This window comes from Corapipo altera, unplaced genomic scaffold (assembly GCF_003945725.1).
Source record: "Corapipo altera isolate COAL_440 unplaced genomic scaffold, ASM394572v1 69, whole genome shotgun sequence".
In the NCBI taxonomy this organism is placed as follows: domain Eukaryota; kingdom Metazoa; phylum Chordata; class Aves; order Passeriformes; family Pipridae; genus Corapipo; species Corapipo altera.
In genome coordinates, this window is record NW_020884908.1 from 2,597,399 (window position 1) to 2,624,479 (window position 27,081).

A 27,081-nucleotide genomic window follows, 5' to 3' on the forward strand; every position below is an offset into this window, starting at 1 on the left:
GGTTTCTTGCAATAAATGTGTTGACTTCATGTTTCTTAGATCTTGTTTTGCTGACTGTGGTAACTTTTAACATATTTAGACCTTTTTTTTCCTTGTTCTGTAACAACTGGCTGTAGTTCACTGAATTAATTTACTGGAAATCTTTGGCGTTTTCCTTTTTGATTATTCTTCTAAAAGTTGCTAAAGGCAGAAAAATGTCTTGTTTTCAAGGCCTTTTAACAGACAGTGACATAGTTGCATTTGTGTTTTGAGTTATGACTGTGCTTGCTAAGACATTAACAGTGTATTCAACGATAAAAATTAGAAAAAAAATTAGAGGAAATTAGTACCCTTTTGATTCTAAAACACAGTCAATTTGAATCTAAAATAAGTCTGAGGTGACTGCAAGCTTATTGGAAACAGAGTAAGCAAGCCACTCTAAATTATAATGGAAGATTAAAGAGTTTGATGTTGATTTATTTTGAAAAATATTAAAAGTATCGTAGTAAAAAAGTTAACTAGAATTTTTGAATACATGGTTTTATTTCGAAAGCTGGTTTTAGGTAGATTAGTAGTTTAGGTTTAGTTTAGGTTTAGTTTATGTTTTAGTTTAGGGGTCTGACTTCACATCTTGGTTTTGGAAATATCTTTCGTTATGTTGAAGCTCAGAATCATAGAGTGATAGTATATCCTGAGTTGAAAGACACCCATGAGGATTGTCAAGTCCAACTCTAGATTCCAAAGAGGGCAACCTAAAAGTGAAATAATGTATCTGACTGTTGTTCAAATGCTCCTTAAACACTGACCGACTTAGGACCACGATCATGTCTCTAATTAAAATTAACAATTTTTGTTATAGGCTCTTTAATTGCTGTTCTTGCACTGTTGGGGGACGGATGGAGTTGTGGAGTTTATATCCAGTATATCTGGATGTGTATGGAAGACTTTCTAGTATTTCAGTTGAAAGGGTAATGGGTAATAAACCAATTTTTTCAGTATTTGAAAGATAATGTTTCTGGTTGAATGGGGCAGTGATATTAACTGAGAACCCTTCGATGCATGCCTCTGACTACTGACCTAATCTGTTTGCATGTAGAAGAGAGACCTTATACATTGTTGGCCTCTGGGAGAGGAGGTGAGCTGGTGGGTGAGCCTGTGTTAGCTACACAATGGTTGCTACCTATTTGTGTCCAGGATAAAGCAGTGTTTCACCTGCACCTGTGTACTTTGCTGTGTACGTTGCATCTACACTTGTGTGTATTGCTGCAATCCTGCCCGAACGTGTCATGGGCAACAAAATTTGCCTCCTCATTTTCCCTTCTTGAGGGGAAATTGAGCACAGTCTCGGAGAAATTCTCCACGGGGTTGCTCCGGCTTTATCACAAAGAAAAGCATTGTTTCCTTGTTTTTTCTCTACCTGAATATCCTTCTTGCAAATCTGTTTGGGCTCATTGCTCCATCTTCAGTGGGACTGAATCACAGCAGTAAGGAACAGTGTGCCAGCAGTATCTGATGTATCGCTGCCTTGGACTGATGGAAACCTTTCTGTCCTGTGCTGACTCATACTCTGTGCTAGACAGAGACCATCCCACGAGATTTTAGCAGCAGAAATGTCGTATGGGAGTGCTTCTCCGAGTACGTTGAATTTCTGTTTTATATTAATAAAGCGCATTGAATTTACAAGAACAATTTTAATAACGTTTTGTTTCTAAGTATATTTAGTAATTGCTTCTTTACACTGCCACAGAGCTGTGTGTTGCTCTTGAATACATAAAAAGGAAACTCTATGATGGAAATCTAAAATACATGATACTTGTGTTTGGGATTAATTCCCCAGACTGCAGTAATAGTATGATGACATACAAGCAATCTTGTCTAAAAAGAGAAATATTTGTGTTATTCTTTTTCTGAGTTTTGAGAATATATTTTGTTGTCTTGAATAGGTTAAGAGCCTCCTCAATACACAAAATTCACTTGTATGACCTTGAGCTAGTTCTACATGTGTGATTTTTAACAACTCTGCGAATTTAGTGTGGGAAGAAGAAAATTTTTATAATTTCTAAGTTCTCTTGGGTCCAAAGTGTACCTTTTGTACACTCAGTTTACACCTAAGTTTTTAAAATCTGTATGTGAAGCACCTGAGTCAGCACAGATCTTGTAAATTTATATATCTAGAACTTAAGATGTTTTGCTTTTAGTTGGTGAAGAAGGTGACTTAAGTGAACATTTAATTTATCACTGTCCCTGTAACTGTTGTTCATTGCCTTTAGAATTATTTAATAAACTTGTTGCTTTAAGTAGCATAAATATTACTAATAGCTTGGTAGAAAGAACCATCACTAGTGTATGTTACTTATACGTCCAGAAAAACTGCTTTTTTCCCCCCAAACTTACTTACCTGTTTTGTTTTGGCACTCACCTACAGTGACAGCCTATGCTTGTGCTCTTAATTCTGCAATATTTAAAGGTTTTATTCCCTGTACTGATGGGCTTAATATGTTAAAGATATATTAATGTCATTAATGTTGATATTAATTGTTAATTATACATGTAATGATTAACGTATTTGTGTCTTAAAATATCAGTAATATTTCCTTCTTTGTATGTTTATATTCTTTTGTTCATTCCTTTTTTTTCCTTTGATCCCAGTCTTTGGGATCTCCTGATGATAGTAGCCCACTGTTTGAGTCATCCTAAGGTCTGCCTTGCCTTCAGAGTAAAGTTTTGAGGATCCTTGGACACAACCATATCCTCTTTATCTCACACCAGGCTGATCCTATGGATTACATGAGTTTGTGGCTTCAATGTGAGATGAAAGCTTGAAATTAAACAGGGAAGACAGAAGCACTGGTTAGATGCAATGTGTTCTGTAGCAGTAGAATTTTCTTCTCTGACTCTCGTGGTAAAGGAGAAGAAGGATTTGAAAGACAACTGAGCTTAAAATACCAGAGATATATTTATAGGCAAAATGATGTTAAGTTATTTACTCTCCTTTAAAGTTGTGCTTTGCATTTCCAGTTGTGTTCAATGAGTTGACAAATGTCTTGTGTCTTATGACAGGTCCATATTTATTCTCTTGGTATGGCACTCTTTTGGGGAGCTGACCATGAAGTTCCTCAAAGTCAGGTAAGTTTAGATTTGGTTTTATTTAATATTGCAACTTCAGACTTGATAGTTTGACTGACTCTGCATCAGAGTTAACACAGCATTGGAGTTAACATAGCATCTCGTAATGAGACAGTGAAGAGAATTTCACAGGATTTTACAGAATGGTTAGGGTTGCAAGGGTTGCAGTGAGTCATCTGATCCAAGCACCCTGCTCGAGCAGGGTCATCCCAGAGCACATGACACAAGATTGTGTCCAGACAGTTCTTGAATATCTCCAGTCAGGGAGACTCCACAGCCTCTCTGGGCAATCTGTTCCAATGTGTGGTCACTTGCACAGTAAAGAGCTTTTCTGTACTTGGAGCTTTTTCCTGTGAAGCGTGTAAGGATGATGGTGGTGTTGTCTTGCAGGAAGAAGATGCTGATAGTACATTTATCTTAGTTTCCATGAAGATATATCTGAGCTAGTCTGTCCTGTAGTGCCACAGGCTGAAAGAACAGTTGAGGCTGCTGACAAAGGAGAAAATAATTTGTTTTGGTTTAGGCTTATATAAAAACAAATATTGAAATAACATTGTTGTTTTACACATAATAAAGCACTTGTTCTCTATGCTGCCATAAGTTCTGTGAATCTGAACTTGGCACATACAGATACTTAGATTTCACAATAGCCAAGAAAGGATATGAATTGTTTGGAACAGGGAGTAGACTCTTGCTATTGACTTGTCAGTCAATGCAGACAGAGTTGCAGACTGCTTAGAGCTGGGTGTTATTGCTCAATGGGGTTATTTTACACACCCAGCAGAACTCCTAGACTGTCTTTCCACAACTGACTGAAGATAATGTGATTCATCATCTTCCTGGATGCTCCTTCCCTGCCCCCAGTTAAAATTTTAGAAGTAAATGTCTAAAAGAATGAAAACAAGATGAAATACGTTTGAAAAAGCACATAATGATGGACTTGGAACTGCAGGATTGTGCAGCTCAAGGAGAGAATCAGTTTGTGGTTCATATTTGAGTTTGATCCTTCTCGTTGGTGTTGTGTGTAAGGATAAGGAAGGAAGTTTGGAAAGGCTCTTTCGCAATTTAAGGATCCAGTTCCTAATACTTTCTTTAACAGAGTGGTAGTTGGGTTCTCAGTTGTACTTATTTGGAAGTAGCTGCCTGAAGGTGAAAATAAAACAGTCTGAAGCTCTGACTGTTTAGGGGTACCTATTCATAATGCTTACCGTGCCTGTCCCAAAGGCCCCATTAATTTCTTAGACAGCAATCCACTTTCTTTGATGTCCTGTCTTGTACAACATGAAAGGAACAGTATTTAGCAGTAGTGGGAGAGGGACTTAAAGTAGGTAGAGATGTTGAGCAGAAATTTTAGTCATTAATTTTAGGCATTAATTTTAGTCCCGGATTTGTTTCTTCCTTTGGTATTAGAGTGTAGCAACAGCTTCTCAGTAATGCAGTGGGAAGGCACACTCTACCTGTTAATAGAACAGTATTTTCCCAAAGATGGTATGGTGAGGAATGCCTGGAAAGAATTTACCTTTGAGATATTCTCATTGGTGCCTCTGCCCTGTGGAGTTAGTGGAGGCAAAAGGACAGTCTTGTGTATGGCATTACTTTTAAATGTTAATGTGAATGTAAACGTTTTCCTGTTTTTTAATACATTTTCTATATTTGTCTGCCTGTGTTAGTTAATGAGCTGCTTCTCTGCTGGGAGTGTGGTTGAATACGGGAGTGATTTTTTTATCAATAGTTAGAAGTGATAGATGGGAAAAGCCTATGTTAATTAAATCAGGGTGGTCCAGAGCATTTTTTTTTTTATGGTATACCTTAAGAGTACTCATGCAGGGAATATTGGAAAACTGTTATTATTTGAAGTGCTCTGTGATGCAAAAAGCATGACAATGCTTGTACTTTGTGGGTAACCACCCACTTTGGGAGAGCTGCAGATCAGAAAGCTCAAGTCCCAAGTGCCTGCGGCATCTGAGAACAAGTGTTATCACTGACTGCTGCATACCCTGAGGAGGGATATTCCACATTCAGTGTGCTGCATTAACTGAATGGGTAGAATAGAAATAAATACAGATTTACTTTTTTTTTTTTAACTGTATGGGTTTTGTCCTGCAGTTACGAAACTCTGCTTCCTTAACCAGTGGCTTTGTTATTTTATTCCTTACTTTTTGTTGATACTGTTTGATGATGATGTCTCTGGAATTTGGAAATGCTAACACATCTGCTGCAAAATATTGGTGAGGTGAGCATATGACACAATATGAGCATAGAGGGTTGTACAAAATGATTGTAGTGCAAATTGAATTTTATACTTGTGACTGGCTGGCAGAATGTTTGAAATCAAGGGAGAAAACTTGCTCTGAATCTTTTCACTTTTATTTTGTTTTCACTTATTCATTAAGCATTTGAGAAAGGAAAGTGTCGGTGTCCTGACCTTACAGATCAGGCAGCTTGTTTGGGTTAGAACGTTGCAGAGCATGAATTGAATCTAGATGCTGAATGCCTGTCTCCTGTTCTACAGCCACTATTTTTTCACCACCTAGGTGGGGACTCTCAAATCAGCACTCAGATAACGTAGGCAATAAGTCTCATGAATAGTTATTTTACGTTGTTGAACATCTTTGGTTTCGAGCGTTCAGCAAGTCACTGTTCATACTGATTTTCCTGTCTCTCCTGCTCTTGTTTGTCACTAGCCTATCAAACTTGGAGACCATCTCAACAGCATCCTCCTTGGCATGTGTGAAGATGTCATTTATGCCCGTGTATCCGTACGGACTGTTCTGGACGCTTGCAGTGCCCACATAAGGAACAGTAACTGTGCCCCTTCTTTTTCATACGTGAAACAGTTGGTCAGACTGGTGCTGGGAAGCCTGTCTGGGGTAAGTCTGTGTCAGTGTTTGAGAAATAATAGAGATGAGCAGGAAGAGAGCAGAAGTGCTAACTCACAGTCACTCTGCAGTCATTCTTTGTCTTGTTTTGATATGTTGCAATTTTTAGAAGGGTCAAAAGAACTGCTTCTCTCCCCATGTTAAAAGTTTGTGCACTTAACAATTCCTCCTGGAACATGCATTCACGAGTTTCTGAGGAAGATAATTTTGTGAACTGTGTCTTCATTAAGAAAAAAATGAGGAGACAGAACAAGACGAACTCTAGAGCAAACCTTAGACTTGTTGCTACTTGAAATGCTTCAAAAATGATTGCTGTGAGTTTTCTTTATCTTAGTTATGTTTGCCTTTTGGAGAGTTGGTTATTAACAAAAAGAAGGACTCTTTAGGCAGTGTGCCAATTCTCTTGCACTTCTACTCAGCTCTTGGATGTGAGAATTGTGGAGGATTTTATTGTCTAATGATGACCAATCTGTCAAACTGTTTTTAGAAGTCAAAGAAGCTACATGAACTCATCTTGCAAAGTTACTATTCCTGAAAGACAACTTCTGTCTTCACCTAAACCATTACAGCATAACTTCAGAATAGTTAAATTATTTCAGGTTATAAAGGAAGACCATAAGTTGTCACAGAATCAAAGAATAGTTTGGGTTGGAAGAGACCTTAAAGATCATCCAGTTCCAGCCTCCCTGCCATGGTCAGGGACACCTTGTACTAGACCAGGTGCTCAGAGCTCCATCCAGCCTGGCCTTGAACACTTTCAAGGGTAGGACATCCAGAATTTTCATGGGCAGCCTATTCCAGTGCTTCACCATCCTCTCAGTAAAGAATTTCTTCCTCATATCTTATCTAAATCTACTCTCAGTTTGAAGCCATTCCCCTTTCTCCTGTCACTATAGGCCCTTGTAAAAAGCTTCTCTCCATCTTTCTTGTAGGCTCCCTTCAGGAAGGCCACAATCAGGTCATCCCTAAGCCTTCTCTTCTTCAGGCTGAACAAATCCAGTTCTCTCTGCCTTTCCTCATAGAAGAGGTACCCCATCCCTCTAGTCAACTTCATGTCCCTCCTCTGGACTTGCTCCAACAGATCCCTGTCCTTCCTGTGCTGGGGACCCCAGAGCTGGATGCAGCATTCCAGGTTGGGGTCTCACCAGAGTGGAGTAGAGGGGCAGAATCCTCTCCCTCACCCTGCTGGCCACACTGCTTTTTATGCAGCCCAGGACATGATTGGCTTTCTGGGCTGTGAGTGCACGTTGCTGGATCATGTCCAGTCTCCCACCCACCAGCATCCTCAAGTTCTCTTGGCAGGGCTGCTCTTAATCTGCTCATCCCCCAGCCTGGATAGATACTGGGGTTGCCACAACCTAAGTGCAGCACCTTGCACTTGGCCTTGTTAAACCTCATCAGATTCCCATGAACCCACTTTCTGAGCTTGTCCGGATCCCTCTGGATGATATCCCATCCTTCAGGTGTGTCAACTGCTCCACTGAGCTTGGTGTCATCTGCAAATTTGCTGAGGATGCACTTGAACCCTTCATCTTTGTCATTAATGATGGTATTAAATAACACTGGTCCCAATGCAGAGCCCTGAGGGACACCACTTGTCACTGATGCCCATTGATACTCTGAGCCACTGACTCTAGATGTGACCATCCAACCACTTTCTTATCTATCTAACAGCCCACCCATCGAATCCATCTCCCTCTAATTTGGAGAAGGATGTTGTGGGGGACTGTGTCAAAGGCTTTATAGAATTCCAGGTAAATGACATCTGTAGCCCTTCCCTTGTCCACTGATATAGTCACCCCATCATAGTAGGCCACTGGGTTGGTCAGGAAGGACTTGCCCTTGGTGAAGCCGTGATGGCTGTCACAAATCACCTCCCTGTCCTCCATGTGCCTTAGCATAGCTCCTAGGAGGATCTGTTCCATGATCTTCCCAGGCACAGAGGTGAGGCTGAAAGGTCAGTAGTTCTCAGGATCCTCCTTTCTACCCTTTTCAAAGATGGGCACAATAAATTGTCAATATTGTCAGATTATTCTCTGACCATTACTTGCTTTCCTTGCGTTCTGTTTATAATTAAAACAAATGCTGAGCAGTTTGTTATTGCTGAAGTGATAGCCTGTGATGGTCCTGAATGTATCTGGTTTTATATCATCCAATTTTTTAGCTTGCGGGGGTTATGCCAGCGTAAAAATTTTGGTGTCTAGAGAGACAACACTGAAATCACATGAAAAACTTTGATTTGGTGATGCTTCCTTTCTTAAAAAAATTATGATCTGATTGTTCAATAGTTTCTTCATAAATGTGGTTTGGAAATGCTTGCAGAACGTCAGAGGTCCCTGCATTTGTCTAATATTTGGCAGCAGCTGATTAAGCCAGGCTTCCAGAAATATTGCTGAGCCTGGGCTCCACAAAGCATTGTCTAGTCCCTGAGGTTATGTCTCCTCACTGTGATGTCTGAAGTCTTGTTTAGTTGCCAAGTGGAGCTGATCTGTGATTCAGTAAAATAAAGGGCTACAGGGCCTTAATCAGTGACTGTTAAAATAAAGATCCTTAAATCAGGCCAGAAGCTACAGAAACAGCTCCTGTGGAAAGTGAGTCATTATTCTCCAAGTTCTTCATGGCTCTTTCGGCTTAGCAAATTTTCTACCTTTCCTCTCCTTGTTCTTGTCAGCAGGCTTTCAGTGGAAGTCTGGGGTTAGTGTGACAAACTAATCTAGACTGGCCTGCCAGAGACAGCTGTAGTGGTCCCAAATGCTTGTACTGAAATCCGGTGGAGAGCTGAATCCAGCAAGCGTGTTCCTGTCTCCCTATACAATGTTGATAATGAAGGAGCTGGGCTACTGGTGGTTACCCAGTGCTGAAGCTTTGCTAATTTCCTCTGCCAGTAACCTTTTTAATTCATAACATGTCACTCCGTTGGCTTTTGCAAGGAGGCCAAAAAAAAAATAGCTGAATAGAACAGAGTTGACAGAACTATGACGACATAGCTGTGCTGCTCTGTTTTTCTGCACCTTAGCTAGCCATCCCTGCTGGTTTTAATGTTCAGTGCTCTGTATGTGTGCTGGAATTAAAGTTAACGAGAAAAAGATATAAATTTGTTTTTTCAGAAGCAGAGTGAAACTTGCTATTCCAATATTGGTTTGCCTCTAATCTTGATTGCCCTTATCAAAGGCTTGAGAGGTCTTAGCTCTTTAACTGGTCATTTGGTGGTCTGTGAAGTACAACTGAAAGGTCCCTTTTGAATATTTTCATTCTCCATGTTAATGTGCTTTGTAAAGGGCAATACAGCACAAGGCTGATTCAGTCTGTTTAATGTTAATTGACTTGCATTGTAACTAAAATGGATAGAAGTCTCCTTGATTCCTCCTTCCCTCCTCCCAGCTAAGCTGCTGTCCGAAATTGTGTTCCTGCCATATTGGAAGATCTCACTAAGAATGTTTTGTTGTAGCAAATAAGACCTTTTTTCAATGATTGTACATGTGAAATAGTTTTTCTTAGTGAAGTAGTGATTTTTTAAAAAAAAGTAAGGAGTAGTTAAGCCTGAAAGGAAAGGAATGGGCTGAGGGGCTACCGAGACTTCTCACAAATGTGTGCATGGGATTTTACATGTGCAATAAATTGTGGGGGGGTACAAGACTACTTCCTGTTACACAGAAAGCTCCTCAGGTCAATCACAAGTTCTAGTCATGTTGCAGTCATGGAAGATAGTTTTTGTGTGTTGCTGTCCCTTCAGTTTGCTGTAGAGATGGAATGTATCAAAGTTACATGCTTGTGAACTTAATTTATTCTTAGTGGAAAAATGTAGACCAAACATGTAGTAAAATAATGCACAAACTATTCAAATATGATAATTCTAGGAGATATTCTCACTGATAATCCTTTTTTTTTTACAAAAAGGTTTGAACTGCCATTCCACACTTGAACTTAACTGTTTGACACTGACTAGTGTTGTTCATTCACATAAACAATGCTTGTTTTATGTTAATGTGAGCTCTTACAATATTTAACTTTGTGTTACTGCCTTTTTTTGCAGATGGATCAACTGTCTTGCAATGGAGATAGAAAATTGCAGCCAGACAGGAGCCAGGCTATTCGGGAGAGGCTGAGGGGAAAAGGGCTTCCCACAGGTAAGTGCTTCGTTGCAGTAATGGTTATGGCTAAAAAAAACCCACAGCCTTCTGGAAGACCAAGTTTGGGTAGATTTTGTGGCAAAAGAAATGGAATAGAGAACTTGCTTACATTGACAGAACTCTGATGGTTCAGTGTCTAGCTAAGTGTTGGTGATGGTGACAGGGGAATGATTGTTTCCAGAAAAGACTTGGCTTTTTTCAGTTCAGTTGTGGTAGTGAGAAAAGGTTTTAAAGGTTCTTGGCCAGAAGTTTTGTTTGTGGAGAAAGGAAATCTTCAGCTGAAGGTCAGTCAGCTGGAGGGACAGGAAGCAACTTTTCTTTGTTCCCACTTTCCTATGGACTCTGCTTTTTCTTCATAGCTCTAATTGCACAAAGCCTCTTTTCCAGATTCCCGGGCAGCCCTGATCTCTTTTCCCTGCACACAAAGCTTTTTTGCTGCCTCCTCTTTTTCTTCTGAAGAGATATTATATGTTCCATCACAGTTCTGCTGTGCTTTGACGGTGGATATGGAGGCTAGATAGGGTTGTACTGTTACTCCAGGAAAGTAAGGAAAGATGACACTGGCAGGGCAGGGAGGAGACAAACTGTTGCTGTTGCCACTGTGGAGGAAAAAAGGATAAAGTGACGTAGGGTGACAGCTGATGCTGGCTGTGACTTGTCACTGTGTAAGGTCATAGATATTGTTGTGTAAGGTCAATGGCAGCATCAGCTCTGTGCTAGGCTTTTCAGACAAGAGGATATATTCTTCCAAAAAACTGGCTTCAAATTTTTCTGGAAGAACTGTGGAGCTGGGCAGGAGCATTTTATAGGTCGTGATCTTGGACCACTCTTAAGTCGTTGTGATGCAGACGGTGACATGTTATATTCAGATCAGACCACTTTTGCCCTAAAAGGTTCATTTTCTCGAAATGGGAGTATTTTGGTGCCAGCATGCCACAAATACCACTGTAAGTTGTCAAGAACAGAGGGTTTTTATCTGTCTCACGTTGTCTTGCTGCCTCTTTACCACCAGTAAACTTGGAACAGTTATGTTGGTGGTGTGCTTGAATTGCTCCTCTGTTTAGTTTTGTGTCAAGCAGCAGTGCAGTGAATTGCAGGAACTGAAATAATCCACGGAGTTGTGACAATGTGAACTGCAAAGGTTAGACACAAGTCTGGCAAGGCATTGGTGGTCTTCCTTTGTTGATTCTTTTTTGAGATGAGTCCTAGATTAGGCTACTGTTTGATATAAAAACCTTATGTCAGTGATTGCCAGCCCTTCCAGTACATCACTATGTGTTTAGGAACAGTTTCTGGTACAAGATGTTTCTTCATTTTCTGGCACAAATTCACTGTTCTGGCTGCTTTCTCAGGGGCTTTGTTTTCTTATTGGCTTTTTTTTTATTTCTTTTCCAGAATATTTCTGCAACAATAGGGAGATGTGTAGGAACAGAGGATCTACCTAGTTAATTTTATTTGTAAACTATGTAATGTCTGCCTTTTCTGAATTTCTTAAGCTCTTCCTTAAAATTTATTCTTACCTTGGTTTCCACCAATTTTAAGGGTTGAACCAGAACCTTATTGTTCTGGTTGTTAAATTGTTAGTTTATTCTTTAACCCTATTCTTCCCAGTCTCCAGTGTTGCCATATTCATAGTTTCTTTACACACTTCTGTTCTTTTGTCAGTATTACCCTATTCCACATGTTTTTCAAGAACTTTATTTGAGCACAATACCTTACTACCTCAAGCTTTTTCATTTCCATACTCCCTTTCCATCATCTATTCTGCTTTTTATTCCATGACCATAATAAACCATGTTTTGGTGACGATCAAAATATTTGTTAAGTTTTGGAGACGTGCAGGGTTTTCACTGCATTAGCAAACCCTGATTATTCTTTCCTTTGTTGTTTCTAGTTTCGTTTTCTCTGCACAGTCTTTTGCTCGTTTGCTTTTCATTTTCATAGAAAATCTTTAACTTCTTTGTCTGGTTTGAGGAGTGTTGTTTCTTTGGTCATTTGTTTTCCTACCCACGACTTTACTTAAACCTTTTAGCAGATTTTTATTTCTCCAGGAGTAATGTTTGTCCCCAACTGCTTCAGTATATCTCAACAAAAAAGCTTTTATTATAGGTTGTACTAAACTTTGGAGATTGTTGTAGTATCTCCAGCCACTATCTCCATGGCTGTTTGGTTCAGTACTAGGGTGAATAACATCCCTGTAATGTCTGAAACTCTGTCTGAGAAGTATGTCTTTAAGTTAAAGGAAATAAGACTAGATGATCCAATTGCTGGTTTTTTATTGTATTCTCTGACTTGAAAAAGAAAGTCACAGCTAGGATATTCTTTCCTCTTATCCTTGCTGTTTTTGAATCACTTATATGTATGACTCCTGAAATGTTTGAGAGTAGTTGATTTATATTTTAATTACAAAAACGTTCAGTTAGGATGCAGTGTCTGAATCTCTGAAGGGCTGTGGAGCTGAATGTGTGTCTTGCTGCTATGTGCTCACTTACTTTCTGGCTCTGCCTAGAATTTCCAGGTGCCAAGCAGAACAGGTTCCCTGCAGTGTGTGTGCTTGTGAATTCACTGGGTTGGGGAAGAACAAGCAAAATTAAGGGTTCTTGGAGACTGAGGAGTCCACTTGGCTCAGCTGTTATCAACCAGTGAATTCAACACAGGGTTTTAAGCAGCCTTGGTCAAAACCACTCAGTTTCTGAAAGGCCTCTCTTTTTTAGGGAACATCACATTACTCAAATAATATTTTTGAAATGAGTGAACTTGATAACCCCCAGACTACAGAGTTGGCTGTAGAGATGGGGGGGCAGAGAGTCCCTGTTCTCTAACACCTGTTCCTATTAAGCTGATTAAAATTGCATGCATGTGTAGAGTGTTACAGATAATGTGTGGCACCCCACGGAATAAATATTTGTGCATCACTGTTCCACTGCAAACATTACATTGTCTGAATTGCTCCAAGTCTGGTCTGTTATGAGTCTTTTTTTCAGAAGAGAAGATAAATGGAAGTCACTCATTCCTTTATATTTTAAGCTCTGCCTGTCCTGCTTCCACTCAACCTCTTCCAATTTCTCTGTATCACATTCACTACCTGTGTAAGTCATTCTTTTTCTCCCTTTCCTTAGAAGGTTTACAACCTTCTTAACTTCCCCAAAACCTTTCCTAATTCTACATCTATCAGTCATGTCTCCTGGTATGCCTTAATAGCACCATCTTACTTCTTTTTATTTTGATCTTAGATACATTCCTTGATCTCCACTTTGCTGAAACCTCAGGGAATTGTAAAATACAAACCAGAACCCCTCACATAACCAAACCAGTTCCAGCTGTTTTCAGTTCCAGTTTTATGCTGATTATGTATACTGAGACATGTATTTGGAAGTTGGTGAGGACCCAGTGGAATGGGTGTCTCATATTTATGAGGCAGCTCACATTTGACTTAGGGCAGTTTGATGCTTGTTGTTTCTTTTTCTGCAATGGTATGCTAGTTTGCTGGTGCAAATTCTGTCAATGGTAGCGTGGATCAGCTGCCCTGAGGGCACTGCTTTAAATTTCTGGGAAAGCAAGTTGTAGAATGTAATGCTAATTATTATACTGATTGATAATCTCATAGATTGAGGAGCCACAAGTAGAAGGCCGGATGAGGGCTTAAGAAAAATGTAATGGTAGAAGAAAAGAAACCAAAAGAACTTCAGCTCAGAAAAGCATCGAGTCCTTTTTCCTTCAGTTATCACTGTGATGTTCTTCTGCTGTGTGCAGCTGAAATAAACACCTCATACTGCATTTGCAAAATGGCAAACATTTAGAAAGGTAGGAAACTATCAGACAGGATTATGGGTTTGAGTGAACTGCCTTTCTAATAAGTTAAAGTTATGCCAGTTATCTTTTATCTAAGTGTTTGGGTTTAACTACCTCTGAGGAGACATTTTGGTCAAGTTTAGCACTGAGACAATTGGAGAGGGCAAGGGGGTGCACATAAGGACGTGTGTGACTTTACTAGTTATTTGACTGATGTATTTAAGGAAATAAAGGTGGCGAGCAGAAGTCTTTTCTGGAGAGGATAGAAGACTTGTCTGATACTTACTGAGGTGAAGTTCTGTTGAGTCATTGTGAAAATCTTAAAGAGAATTCACAATGAATCAAATAGCTGTCTTTTGGGGAAAAAAGCAACATAGGGATATGGTGTTTATTGTCAACTTAGGGGTATCAGTGTGATACACTGAGCAGGTAACTTAAGATAGCTGATAAATCAAGCTAAGTTCATGAATATAGAGATGGTTCAGTAAGAGAGATGTGCTTCTAATTGGAGAGTAGCCAGCTAATACCTTAGATATTTGCAGTCTTTGGAAATTGCTATGATTTTTGCCTTAATTGAATTTCATTATTTTTAGGATCAGTTTTCCACACACTATTAATCCACAGTTATCATCGCCGGGGCTTTATTGTTGACTTAGGATAAACATTTCGAAATATTTTTCCACCTCATCTGTTTAAATCAAATTTTTTGCTCTTCTTAGGTGACAAGGTTGGATATTTACAGCTATTCATTTCCATCTTTATGTCTTGAAGATAATTATTAAATTAATAAATAGCTTTGTGTTAATGTTTTCCCCAGTTAAATTTATGTTTTGTCTCTTTCGTGACTCATTTTCTGTGGCTATCTCGGTGAATGAGTTTTATGGCAGGGCTGACTGCAGAAATAATTTATTCTAAATTAATATTACAGAATGTTTGCTTTTAGTCAGGTCATACTTGGAACACAGTGTTTAGGAACTGACTTAGCCAGCAGAAGTAGAAGCAGTAAGACCTGTCGTGAGTCATCTTAACCAAGGCATGTTATTTAATTTTTGTACTCAAAACACTTTAGACCTTAAGAGTCTTTACATCAAGAATTATTTGTGGAAGTTACTTGACTAGCTTGATAAAATTCTTCTGATGTGATGAAAGAGTAAATAACTAAACTCTTTCAAATATAAAGCAAGAGTTAATTCACTGGGTTACTCTTCACCACAAACTATCCTTCAAAAGGTTGTGGAGGCTATTTAAAGTCCAGTTGAAATCTCCATAACTTGTACTTACCTGGCAGCCCTCTTCCCAGCCATTTGAAATCTTGCCCCTTTTGTGTTTATTTGCAAAGTTCACCTTAACTGTACACAACAGGAAATATTTGGAAATAGAGATCAAAATTGTTGATGTTGATCAACTCTCTGTTTCATGAGACTATATACGCTATCAGATGCAGCAAAAATAGGAGGTGCTCTAAACTGAATAAAAGATGCTGGGGCTCAGTGAAGTTGATTTTAATTTTAACAAGAAATGCTAGTGCTTACTTACTGTTCTTCATGATGTCAATTACCAGTGTAGCTGTCCAGAAAAAACTCTGACCAAAAAAAAAATGTACCCTTTTGCTTTTGATCTAGGGAAATTGATTGTGGACTCTGTTTTAGTTCCTGTTCTGGGTGAAAATGCAGCTTCTAGTCTATAAAGAAGCAGTTTATAGCGATGATCTCCATGTGTGAACTGAAGTAGCTTATGCATTATGTTGCTAAATCCAAGCACACAGATTTAAGCTATCAAAAGCTACAGCACAAACTTAATTCCATTGACTTGAAAATTACCTCATCTGGAAATAGTCTTTTTTTTTTTTTTTTTTTTTTTTATTTCCTCTGTCTCCTCAGTACTAGAAAAAAAAGAACTGAGTAGGTGGAGAATAACTTCCAGAGTTCAGCAAAACCAAATGAAAGCCAGATGAAGGTTTCTTGTTGAATAAAAAAAAAAAAATTACTTTTTTGCACTCCAAAAACTATGCCTGTTTTCTTCCAGTAAGTGTTTCTGTTTGCATCTGGCAGTACTGGTGGTTTGCCTTGGTTGAAATCTTTTAAATTTAAGTATAGTAGCTGCTGCCATATGGAGTTTCCAGTCTGGCAGTGTTAGAAATGCTGTTGCAGTGGTGCTGAAGACAAACTCAGAACTCTGAAGACAAAACAAGAGTGGACTCAAAGATCAGTGAGGAAACCAAACCAGAGATTTCAAAGGGTGTCTCTGAGCAGAAAAGCAGCTGTATGTATCACTGAGCTTCTCCTGGAGTGTGCAGAAATCCAGGGAGGGAATAGCTAGGTGGGCCTTTTGGCTACTTGGTTGAGAAACATACCCCAAAAAATTGACCCATAAACCTGACGGGGAAAGAGCAATGGTTGCCTGAGGAAGGGAAGAGGTAAAATGTTGCATTTATGAATTATGAAGTGCTACTTGGCAAGGATCACTACCATTGTTCTGAACAAAATGCCTGGTTTCCGGAGCTATTTGGTGTTTTTTGATAGAAGAACTGTGTCAGTCCAAAGCAGAATGCAAATTGTTATACAGGATTTATAACATGGTCAGTGCTTTCAACAGTCCTTGTGTCCAGTTCATTTCTTTCTTCACAAAGAATGCATTGTTTAGGAGTACTTCCGTCTGAAACTTGGATTTTTCTCAGCTATTTAGAAAGTAAAAGAAAAGAGGAGGTGCCATTCCTAGCAGTCAACCCACAGGCCACATCTGGCTCTGTTGTCTTCTGTTTGGCTCTTAGCCTGCCCCAAAGGGATTGCAAACCCAACTCCTCCACCAACTACCCACTCATGTTTGAGAAACTAACCGCGTTGTCTTGGGAGAAAGACTTTTTTTTTTTTTCTGTTGCTTTGTTTTCTGCACAAAGATGGTGTGGGAGATGTTTTTTAAACTCCTGTACAATAATTTCCTGTCTTTAGACTTTCCAGTCTTGTGCTTGTGTGCTTTCATGCACATGTAGGCAATCTCTCTCTGCCTTCCCAACCCCCATCTCTTCCTAGCCACCCCACACTCTCGTGTGTGTGTATGTACATATATCCACAAGTTGAAATTTGTAATAGAGATGAAAAAGATATTCCATTTTGTGCAAACAGAAGAAAGAGTAGTCAGAAAGACTTTAAAGAAAGTTGAGCTGAGTTTATTCAGTAAAAACAGATACAGTATGTGGAGGTAGTGACTGTATTTGCTTTTACATAGTATTTGATTAATTGCCTTTGTGATCAAGCTGGTACACAAATAATTGCAGATAGACTGCATTTAGTCTTTAGTTTCCTCTTGCTGAGAGGAAAATCAACCAGATTACTGTCAGTGTAAGTGAAAGACGGTCTGTGAATGACACTGGTGTTAAAGAGGGTATAGTTGCATTCATAGCTGAAGACACCAGAGGAAGAAGGAAGCAGATCTATGGTTCTTTAGCAGATGGAACATCTGGCAGTTGAAGGCGTGTGTGGAAAACTAGATTTTCATTTTAGCGCCACAAGGGAATTTAATTGTGGAGTCCTGGTGATTAATTGCTATTTTTATTGTATATATTCCCTCACTGTGTATAATATACTTTGGAATCATGCAGTTACTATAATTGCATTTGAATTATTTACAGTAATTATAAATAATTACACTAATGTAACATCAAGTAGAGGATAAACACCCAAGGGCAATATGTGAAATCAAGAACCCATACACTCAGATGAGCAAGAAGAGTTTAGTTCAACAGAGAAGTAACTGGGGAGGGGGAAAGTATGCCTTTTGAAGTTACTTATGTGCTGTAGCATTTTAGTTGCTGATGGCTCTTTCTGTCACCATCACTGACAAGTAGGGAAGCATTTCTCTGTCCTGTTATACATGTGGATGACTGAAGCATGGAGTAGCTCTGTCTGGTCTCAGGTGAAATACTTAGTGTCTTTACTGGAGCCAAGGTACTTGGGAGAGGTCTCCAGAGTTTCCGTTGAAAATACAAGCCTCCTTTTTTTTAAAGAAAGATCCAACGTGAGTCTACCCATGCATTATAATTCAAAGACATACAAGTGCCATTATGCAGTCAGGTTCATTTGATCATTAGCTGGATCTTTATTTTCTATATGTAGATTTTTGCTGGCAGTTCTTCCCTTTATTTTTCCACTCGTTTCATCATAAAAGCCACAGGAAGACAAGTTGAAGGATAAACTACATATTGGCTTAATGCATTTGGACTAGAGTATGCCATTCAACTGAATCCATGTGTTAAAGAAGGGCATATTATTCCAGTCTGCTCTGTTTTGAAGGTGTACTGTTAGATGAAAGGTAGACATATGAGCCCTGTGCTGAAAGAGACTTACTGCAGTCACTTAAGACTCTTGATCTAATCAATGATGAGGTAGTGTGTTGAGGAAGTCCAAGATAAAAAAAGGGAAAATACCTTAACAGTTGATTTTGTGACTTTCAAAGTCTGTAATAGTACTTCAAAAAAGTAAGAAGGAATGAGGACAGATTTAAATCACTAAAAATAGAAAAATTGGCCTGGACTGGTTGCTGGTTGCCTAATCCAATTTTACTACTGGTATCTGCAATTGAGTTGCTTCTGTACTGAGAAGTCTTGTCCTTTATCCTTGGCCTCTGCTTTCTGGTGCCAAGAGCAGCATGCATTTTTGGCTGGTATAAAGTACAGATCTCAGAATGCTGCTTTGTTTCTTAAGATGCCCAGCTTGAGCAGGCTGTGCATCCCTTGCCCCAAAGTCACTTCTTTAACCTTCTCTGAGGATGATTTTTAACAGTTCATGTTGGCACTGTGAGTCAGTTTGGGCAAAGCTTGTTGAAATGCTGTTATGCAGAGAGGGATGGGGTTTTGCAAAGGTGGGAAGAATTGCCAAGACTGATGAAATGTGGGAGTGGGGAGAGTAACAAAGGAACGATGAAAGATGTCGTAGAGAATTTTGCAGTCTCAAGACTGAATACTAAGGCCAGCTGTAGAATCCTTTTGGTACTACGTTAAAATCTTATGCTGGCTGCATAAGTCAATGTCGATATGAGTTAGACCTGGAGAGTGGAAGAGCAGTGTGGCAGTGTAATGCCTCCTGCTCTGCTTCCTGGTGGGACAGCTCACCTCCTGTCTCATCATGCACTTAGCTGGTTGAGTGGCAAAGCTGTAGCAGTGAATACTTTCCTAGTCACTGCTGATGAGATAATGTTCATGGTGTTTGCTTTTCCTTGTGAGGAAGCCCCAGGTGGGTGGATGACTTGCACTTGGGGAATAGACAGCATTTCTTGCGTGTCAAGGCAAAGGAACTTGTGTTTTTTGCACCTCTGCATGAACTGGAAATAGCTTCTGTTACATCTGGTCTGAATGCTCCAAGTCCAGGGAAACTACAGCTTTGGTGAGGAGGATGCTATAGCACTCTCAAGCACTCTCACTGAGAGCTGAGCTCTTCCACTGCACTTCTCACCAGCACACAACAGATAGTTTTTATGTCTCTGGGCTTGCTGTGGTGAGGATACCTGGTACTAAAAGTACAGCTATGACTCTTTTCATTGGATGTGATTGGATTAATTGCAGCAAGATAATGCTTCAAGTGAGGAGACCTAAATGATCTTTTGAACCAGGAATGTTCTGAGTCATGACCGATGGTGTACTGAGTAATCCTGAATGTATATCCTTGGTAGTATATTGGAGTTGCACCTGTCTGCTTATTTGGGGTTTTCTTCTGCTTTGTTTGCCCTTGTTTTGTTCAGCATATAAATACTTTCAGTGTTGCAGAAATGGTTGTTTGGTTGGTTGGGTTTTTTTTACATTTAAAAAAATAAGTGAAAACTCTGTAGAGGAGGTTGTTTTGGTTTTATTTGGCCTGGAATTATCTTGGAACTCTCATTTGTGGGGAGGATTCTTGGAGCTCCTTTGGATTTGTGTTTTTGGTGATTATCTATAAAACTAAACTGCAGTGTTTAGTTTTTTGTCTCACAAGTGACTGAGTTAGAATCCTGTATAGGAATGTTTGTCCTTGGTGCATGCACATGAATGTGAAGTATGTGTTTGTGGAATGGGTAGCATGCTGCTGCTTTAGATGGATAGTGGGAACTTCACAATGAACAGCTATTTTTAAAAGGCTTTTGTGTGTGTGTGTGAATATTATAGGTAGTTCACCAGCCTTAGGAGGATGTACAGTCTGAGAATAAGATAATAACATAATATTTACCTGACCACAAAGATAATTATGTTTAGTTTAGGATTAAAGCTATATTTGTAAAATATGAAGTGATGTGTCAGATCCTTTTAGAAGATGAGTTCATTCTCATGGGCAAAGTGTGGGGGTTTTTTTAATTGTCTTGGCTAGAGCATGTGGGAACTGTGTAGTTTCTTACAGGACAATCCGAACCTGAACATTTTGCTGTCATGTATTTTGTGTGTTGGTAAGAAGGAAGAAGTTGCTCGGTTGCATTTGGCTTTAGTCTTGCTTATTTTGATTGCTACTTAAATATCACAGAAATAGAAACTGAAAACTAACAGCTCAACCCAGCCCCTCTTCAAGTAGAGTATCAGAGTTGAAAGTTGTTTACACTTTTAAAAGCAGAAAGCTTTTAAAGCATTACTGACTACATTTACGAACATCCCTAAAGCATTCTTTGAAATTCTGTTTGAAAGGATAACACTCTAGATTAAGATCATCAGGAGCCTGTTGTGTGAGGGGGACAGTTAATTTCAACCGACTTTGGAAGAGCAGCAGGCAGCACTATATAGCCGTCTTTAAAAGCAGTAGATACAGCACAGTAGTTTACTTTGAATGAGTGCTTGCTTTTGCAGTATCTACTGCTTCTTAGAGGATGTACATGGCAATATCACTGTAAGGAGGGATCTAGCTTTAAGGAAAATATCACATACCATACTGACTCCACCTGGGTGAGCAGGCATTGCTTAGGCAACCCAGCACAGAATATTTTTAGTTGGTTTTTCTGTTCGGGAGTATCACTGATAAAGTCGAGATTACCACACTGATGCAGTGTGTATCCTGCAAATTGGAAAGTTTAGACTTCATAAGAATTTTTTCAGTGCACTTGATCAGTTGGAGATATGAGTAGATTATTGCCTATGTGATATCTACAGTAAACGTGGGATTTTTGCCACTCTAATACTGAAGAAGCATTAAAAAATTTTAGTTTGCTAGCAGTTGGGTAGTCTTTAGGTTTTCTGTGAGATATTACTCGTATGGTTATAGTCATAATCCTTTAACTTTGACCTCAGGAAGACTTAAGAACATGAAAGATAAACTTGCAGATTATCTGTTAATATTAAGAAATTTGATTATACTTACTGATGTTTGTAATTAGTTTTGTAAAATCAGGCTAAAATTTTATGCCTGAGACATACATGATCATTAAAACTTCTCGGTGACCATGAAATTATATTCTTCCGAGTGTACATATTTCATTGGTATTATTCCACCTCTTACAGTTTCTTTTATTCTGGAAGTAATTTCTGTGTAAGGGAGAGGGAGAAGAGAGACTGTTCCTAAGTATTGGTGGATCTGTTTATTAATGAAAATGGAAGGTGCAGGCTCGTAGAGTCACTTTAATCTTGGAAGCTTGATTGGTTTTGTTTTAGGAATAGTCTTTATCTGGAGATACTGTCATCACCAAAAATAGTCATTAGAGGAAGATCCAGGATTCTTATCATTGCTAAGTACACAATCATGCTTTTCTTACTACTGATGCTATTTCAAGGAATCTGTAAATCTATAGAACAAATCTGGACTTGTTATTGAAAATTGTAGGCGGTGTATTTGGGTGTGACAGGAATGGCTGATTTCAGTTTGATTATTAAGTAGTATTTTTGATGATAATCCAGAGTATTTTAAAAATAGAACTAATGAGAAAACAACTTCCAGCATGTATGTGATAGCTTGCAGTTTTTCTGTGTTAATACTGAATTATAGTAGGCCTTACATTTTTCTTGAGCACTTCAGAAATAAAAGAAATAAAATGGTTGTCATATGACGTAGTTGGAGTTCTGTCTTTGTTGACTGAGGCAGCCCTTTAAGTATGTTTTGGATGACAAAGTCAACGCTAAGGCGTGTATTCAGTATACAGTTGTGTTGGACTACTGTGTATTAAGCAGAAAATTACATGTATGAAATGTCTCCTTATTCCAGGAAAAACGTTGGCGACTGATGCACCTGATGAACACAGAGGTCACTTCTCTCAGCAGACCACACTTAACAAAGGACTTAGCAAGTCTATGGGATTTCTGTCCATTAGAGGAACACAAGATGAAGAAGAGTTTTTCCAGGGCTTTTCTGCAGATTATAACTCAGGACAGGAAGATGTTTTCTGTCCTCATAGGTGTAAAACCAGTGAGTTTGAGAAAAAAGGTCACCTTCATACAGATGTCCCTCCCAAAAGGAAAATATGGGCTTCTTCCACAGATTTGCTTTGCACTACTGACAAGGCAGCTGAGAGGAACCATGCTGGAGGCTCTCACAGGCACAGCCATCAGTGTGAAACATTTACAGTACGGACTTCTACTACTGCTAGAAACAAGGAAGCAAGGTACTCTGATGGGAGCATAGCACTGGATGTCTTCGGACCACAAAAACTGGACCAAACGCGCCATGTGCCTGAGACATCAACTTCTGCAGCAATATCAAGTGCCTTTGACAGGATAAGAGAGAGACAGAAGAAGTTGCAGCTTCTGAGGGAAGCTATGAATGTAGAAGGTTAGTGAAGCTTTTTGATTTTCTAAATATTCCAGTCATCAAAAAAAGTGTTCATTGTGATAAAATTGAGTTCTCTTGTAGCAGCTCTTGAAACTGCGGAGATCTTTGCTTCGTCTTTTACACATAGTGAAATCATTGAAGCATCTGTTTCCAATGGAGATAAATGTACTTGCCCAGGTTGTTTACTCAGTGAGAATAGTTGATCTCTGTAAGTCAAGAGTATCAAGTTGATCAATTAAAATTAGAAAGAAAAACAACAAGTTGGTAACAACCGGTTGTCAAATAATTTTCCTTGAAGGAAGATCTTCATCTCCAACCATTAGCGATGAACTTATGCTCCAGAGGAAAGGCAGAATTTCATCTCCAGATCTCTCAGTTTTTGTGCTGTATAATTACGGACTTAAGCCCTTAAATATGAATTTTTTAGGGGCCTCGTGTTCAGGTCTTTACTTCAGTGGGAATACTTGACAATAAGTTCCATCAGTTCATGACAAGAATGCATGGGGAAAAAACAAGTCTTTGTAGTTGTTCTGTGAAACAACTTTCTTTTTTACAAGTTTTTTTTTAATAAGTTCTGTGGAACTTATAAAATTGTCTTTATGCATAACCCTGTAAGTGGAACTGAATGTTTTGTTTGCTTTGTAAATGTGATGTGATTTGCAGGGGTTGTAAGTTTGAGACAGTTGGATAGAAGCTGAGAGCAGAGCTGGATCCTGCTTGTGCTGAGCGAAAAAGCATAACTTGGTCATCTAAGGTATATAGTATGAGAGCTTTATGTACAGAGCTAAGTCAGTCATTTATTCAAAAATCCATACATTTGAAAACCCATGACTGCCTGCTTGTTGTGTGTCAGAAATAACTGTGTGAAAACACACCCTGCTTTGGCCTCCTTTTTCTGCCTGAGGTGTAAACTCCTCCTTATTAAGGAGAGATGATAAAGCCTTTTGTCAAGGTTGAATTTCTAAAAATGCCTGCTCATGCCCGTTGTGGCCACCTTGGGAGATGCTTGTACTGCAATTAGCATGGCAAGCCAGTTCTCTCCTATGCATGTGAGCCTTTTGCTCCAGAAAGGAGGAGTGTTACTGGAATGGCATAGGCAGTTTAAAAAGCTGCTGTGATTTCTGTGCAGCTGGAGTTCTTTTGTGCTATCAAATTAATATCTTCCAATGAGAGTTACGTTATAATGTGAAGGAATGAACACAGGTGAAAGCAGCACTGTGGAGATAACATTGTTTATCTCTATAGGAGTTTACCATCTGTCTTATCTACCGAGATGTCTGAGGTACAGGGAAGGTTGGTTGGGTTTTTGTATAAGAGTCTGAAATCAAAGGGGACCATCTCAAGTATGTGAGTCAACTGGGATAGCTGGAGATAGGCAGCTGACAAAGTTTAGGAGGAGGCCACTCCCAGTATTGGGAAAACTCAATAGCCTTGTTGTTCAGGGGTGCAGCTTTGTGCAGGTTTGTATTGCACAAGAGCAAAACCAAAAGCGTGGCCAAACCCATTGATGAGCAATGGGTTTATCATTCTCATTCAAGCAGATTGGGAGATGGCAGAAAACAAAACATGCCCGTGCCTTGCAAACTGAGATAGGTCAGGTGTATGAAACTACTCGATTCATAAAGGGAATGGGTGAAAGTGCAGTCAAAGTAAACTGGGAACTGGGATTTAATAGTCACAGAAGCTGAGTGAAAAATGGGTACACGGAAGATTGAGGCAATAGCTAATGACTCATTGCCCATCCTTCTGAATTCACAGTCACTACTTGATAGAAAAAAACAAAGATACTGTTGTAGCAGATAGCTGGGTTTCAGAGTTTTCTACTTTCAAGGAAGGTACATGTGTTTTACTCTTGAATTGAAGTTAGGAGTGCATGCTTTACGATTTTATTTTAGGCTCTCCATTTTCGGGATGGTTTTGGTCAGTTAACTATTTAAAGAAAAGTCTGGGACCAGAACCTGGTTGCGAATGTGAACTTTTAATGAGAGGCAATTTAAAGGAGTATTTTAGTAAGATGGATGACGAATGCTTTTTCACATGGAAGTTAGTTGCTCTTATGTTTTGTAGGGTTTGAGAAACCTGACTGGAAGTATTTGTTCTGCCTTAGTGAGCAGATTCATGAAAGTCTTAATACATAAAGTCTGTTAGTCTGTTAAGACTTCTTTCCCTTTCATTTTCCTTTGTTTGTTCCGTGTTTTACCATTCCTTATTCCACATTTTCTTTACAACAGACAAGTCCCTTGAGATCTTTCACAAAGAGTCTTTTACTAGTTTCATCTGTCAAAGAAATGAACAATACAGTCTTGAGTGTTTTTGTGCATTGCTGTTGTATGCAGTTTTGAAGCACTTCGTAGGTAGAAAGATATTTCCACGTGTCAGACAGTGTCGAGCATGTGTGGAATTGCTCTTCTAACATAAACCCAGCCTAGCTGAGAGATATGAGCAACTATATGGAAAGCTGTGGTGTAAAATATGTCAACTATCTTGATAAAGGTAGTTTCTTGGACAGTGCTTGATGCAAGAGTATCCTACTACCTACAGCTGGTGGTCACATAGCAGAAGGGGGGCATCAACAGAAGCAGTGGAAAGAAGTCCACAGAAAATGACAGCAAATACTGTTCTTTCTCTGTGTCTACAGCATGACCTCAAACAAGGGGTACGGAAAGGAAAAACAGAGAAGGAGAATAAGTTATTTTGTAAGACCACATAGTTTGGAGTGAGGGTTCAATTCAGTTTGGAGGGGGAGGAATGAGCAAGGAGTCATGGTAAACAGGGTTATTTATGGTTGGCTGTAGTAGAAAGGACACAATCAGCGTTCTTTTCCATAGGTCTGGAGATATTTCCAGTTCACTTGAGCCCAGGTCTAGGTCACAGTTAAACCTGTGTAAATTGTATTAAGCCTCTGCTTTTGGCCGTACGTTGTTTTTCTGTTTTGGATTGTGAAGTGACTCTCTGTGGGTTGAACTTGGCCAGATAAAACTTCCCTCAAACTACAAAGGAATTAAAGTGACATGTGGCTTATTTTTCTTTAACTTATTTTGGGTTAAGCTGGCAAACTTTTTTGTTATTCGTAAAACCTTAAGGAGCTGACTGCCTTGGAAAAAGAAAATGTTCTTATGCACAGGCTCTGGTTTGCCAAGCTTTCACTCAGAACAGATTTTTACAATCCAAATTATAAACTCATGAAAAAGCAGAGTTTATAGTGGAAAGAATGACAGAGCTTTAATTACAGCTGTGCTGTAGTACTTTGTAGTGAGCTGCAGACCATCTGAAGTGCACTATAATCTGCTGTCAGAACATCTCAGATTTAGCCTCACAAGCCTTCCAAAGACGGTGTCATTGCAACTGCCTTGCTCTTGAACTTGCTGTTTTGTATTAATCTGCTGTACAGTTTCAGGCTTGAGGTTGTTTATCTCTTGTCTGTTGAAGATGATTGTTTATGATTAGAGTGCTACTTAGGCAGATAGAGGCAAGGGAAAGCTTGCTATTTGATTTCAGGTATAGACAATTCTGATCACTAACAGACTCCAAAAGTATGTGTTAATCTTGCCAGGAGATGGGGGAGTAAGTTCTGCATCTGCGCTGTTTTGTTCACTCTTGTTTTGTTATGGAGGTTTTGTGAGATTAGACAGAATTATTTAGAGTTGTTAAATTGTTAAGTGTTAAACCCAAGCAGCTTACCTTACCAGGAGAGCAGATTTTGTTTTTGTTGTTCTTTTGAAACTTGGGAATTGTTGCTTGGCACCAGCTGATAGTGTCCTGTTTCAGAGAGAAAATAACATTCTACCGTTTTCATTTTACAAGCCTGCCTTGTCCCTCAAGAGTGTGAGAGTGTCATCTATTCTCCCTTACTCCAGCTTTCTTTGCCTTCTCACCCACAAAACTGATTCCTTGTTTATCTCAGACCTACCTCCAAATGGCACAATAGTAAGGCCTTGTATGGTGACCTTGTATCTCTCCTTTTGCTTAGGCAGCTCCCTCTACGCTTGTTTTGAGTGTATGCATAATTCAAAGTGAATGGGTTTATGTGTTATTTGAGTGAATTAGTGTCTTTTTTTTTTTTAATTCAGATTTGTTTATGAGGATGTTGTAAATGAGATGCACAAGGTAGCAAGACATTGCCTGTGTCCTGGTGGGATACACGAGCACAGAACCAGTTAGGAGACCAGTAATGTAGTTGGCTGTGGGTTGAAATAGCAGTCAGGGTGGAAAAAGATTTCAGGATACCAAAAAAGCTGATCTTGCTGAATCTCTGGAATGCTGAATCCAGGTGTGGGGGTGGTTTGGTAATATTCTCAAGCCTTTGTTAAATGTTTTTGCAGTTGGGAACCAGGTGAATTCTAGAGCCTCAAGTTGTGTTTATTCCTCTTTTTACCTTTATTTTTTTCCCACTGAAATTATTAAGTCCTCAGGTTTTGGGTTTTTTTGTCCACTTATTGCTCTCAGTTCATACAGTCAGGAAGAAGA

At 39.2% G+C, this 27,081-nt stretch overlaps 1 protein-coding gene across 4 annotated transcripts in view; it reads left to right on the plus strand.

The window, feature by feature from the left end:
* Window positions 1-27,081, plus strand: part of PTPN13 (protein tyrosine phosphatase, non-receptor type 13) — a 117,700-nt gene that overhangs the window by 35,493 nt on the left and 55,126 nt on the right. For all 4 annotated transcript variants that reach the window (XM_027652793.1, XM_027652796.1, XM_027652797.1 and 1 more), the window contains exons 4-7: window positions 3,040-3,105; window positions 5,790-5,975; window positions 10,018-10,111; window positions 22,051-22,614. In XM_027652793.1, coding sequence (XP_027508594.1) covers window positions 3,040-3,105; window positions 5,790-5,975; window positions 10,018-10,111; window positions 22,051-22,614 — 910 coding nt within the window. The remainder of the gene's footprint in view (window positions 1-3,039; window positions 3,106-5,789; window positions 5,976-10,017; window positions 10,112-22,050; window positions 22,615-27,081) is intronic.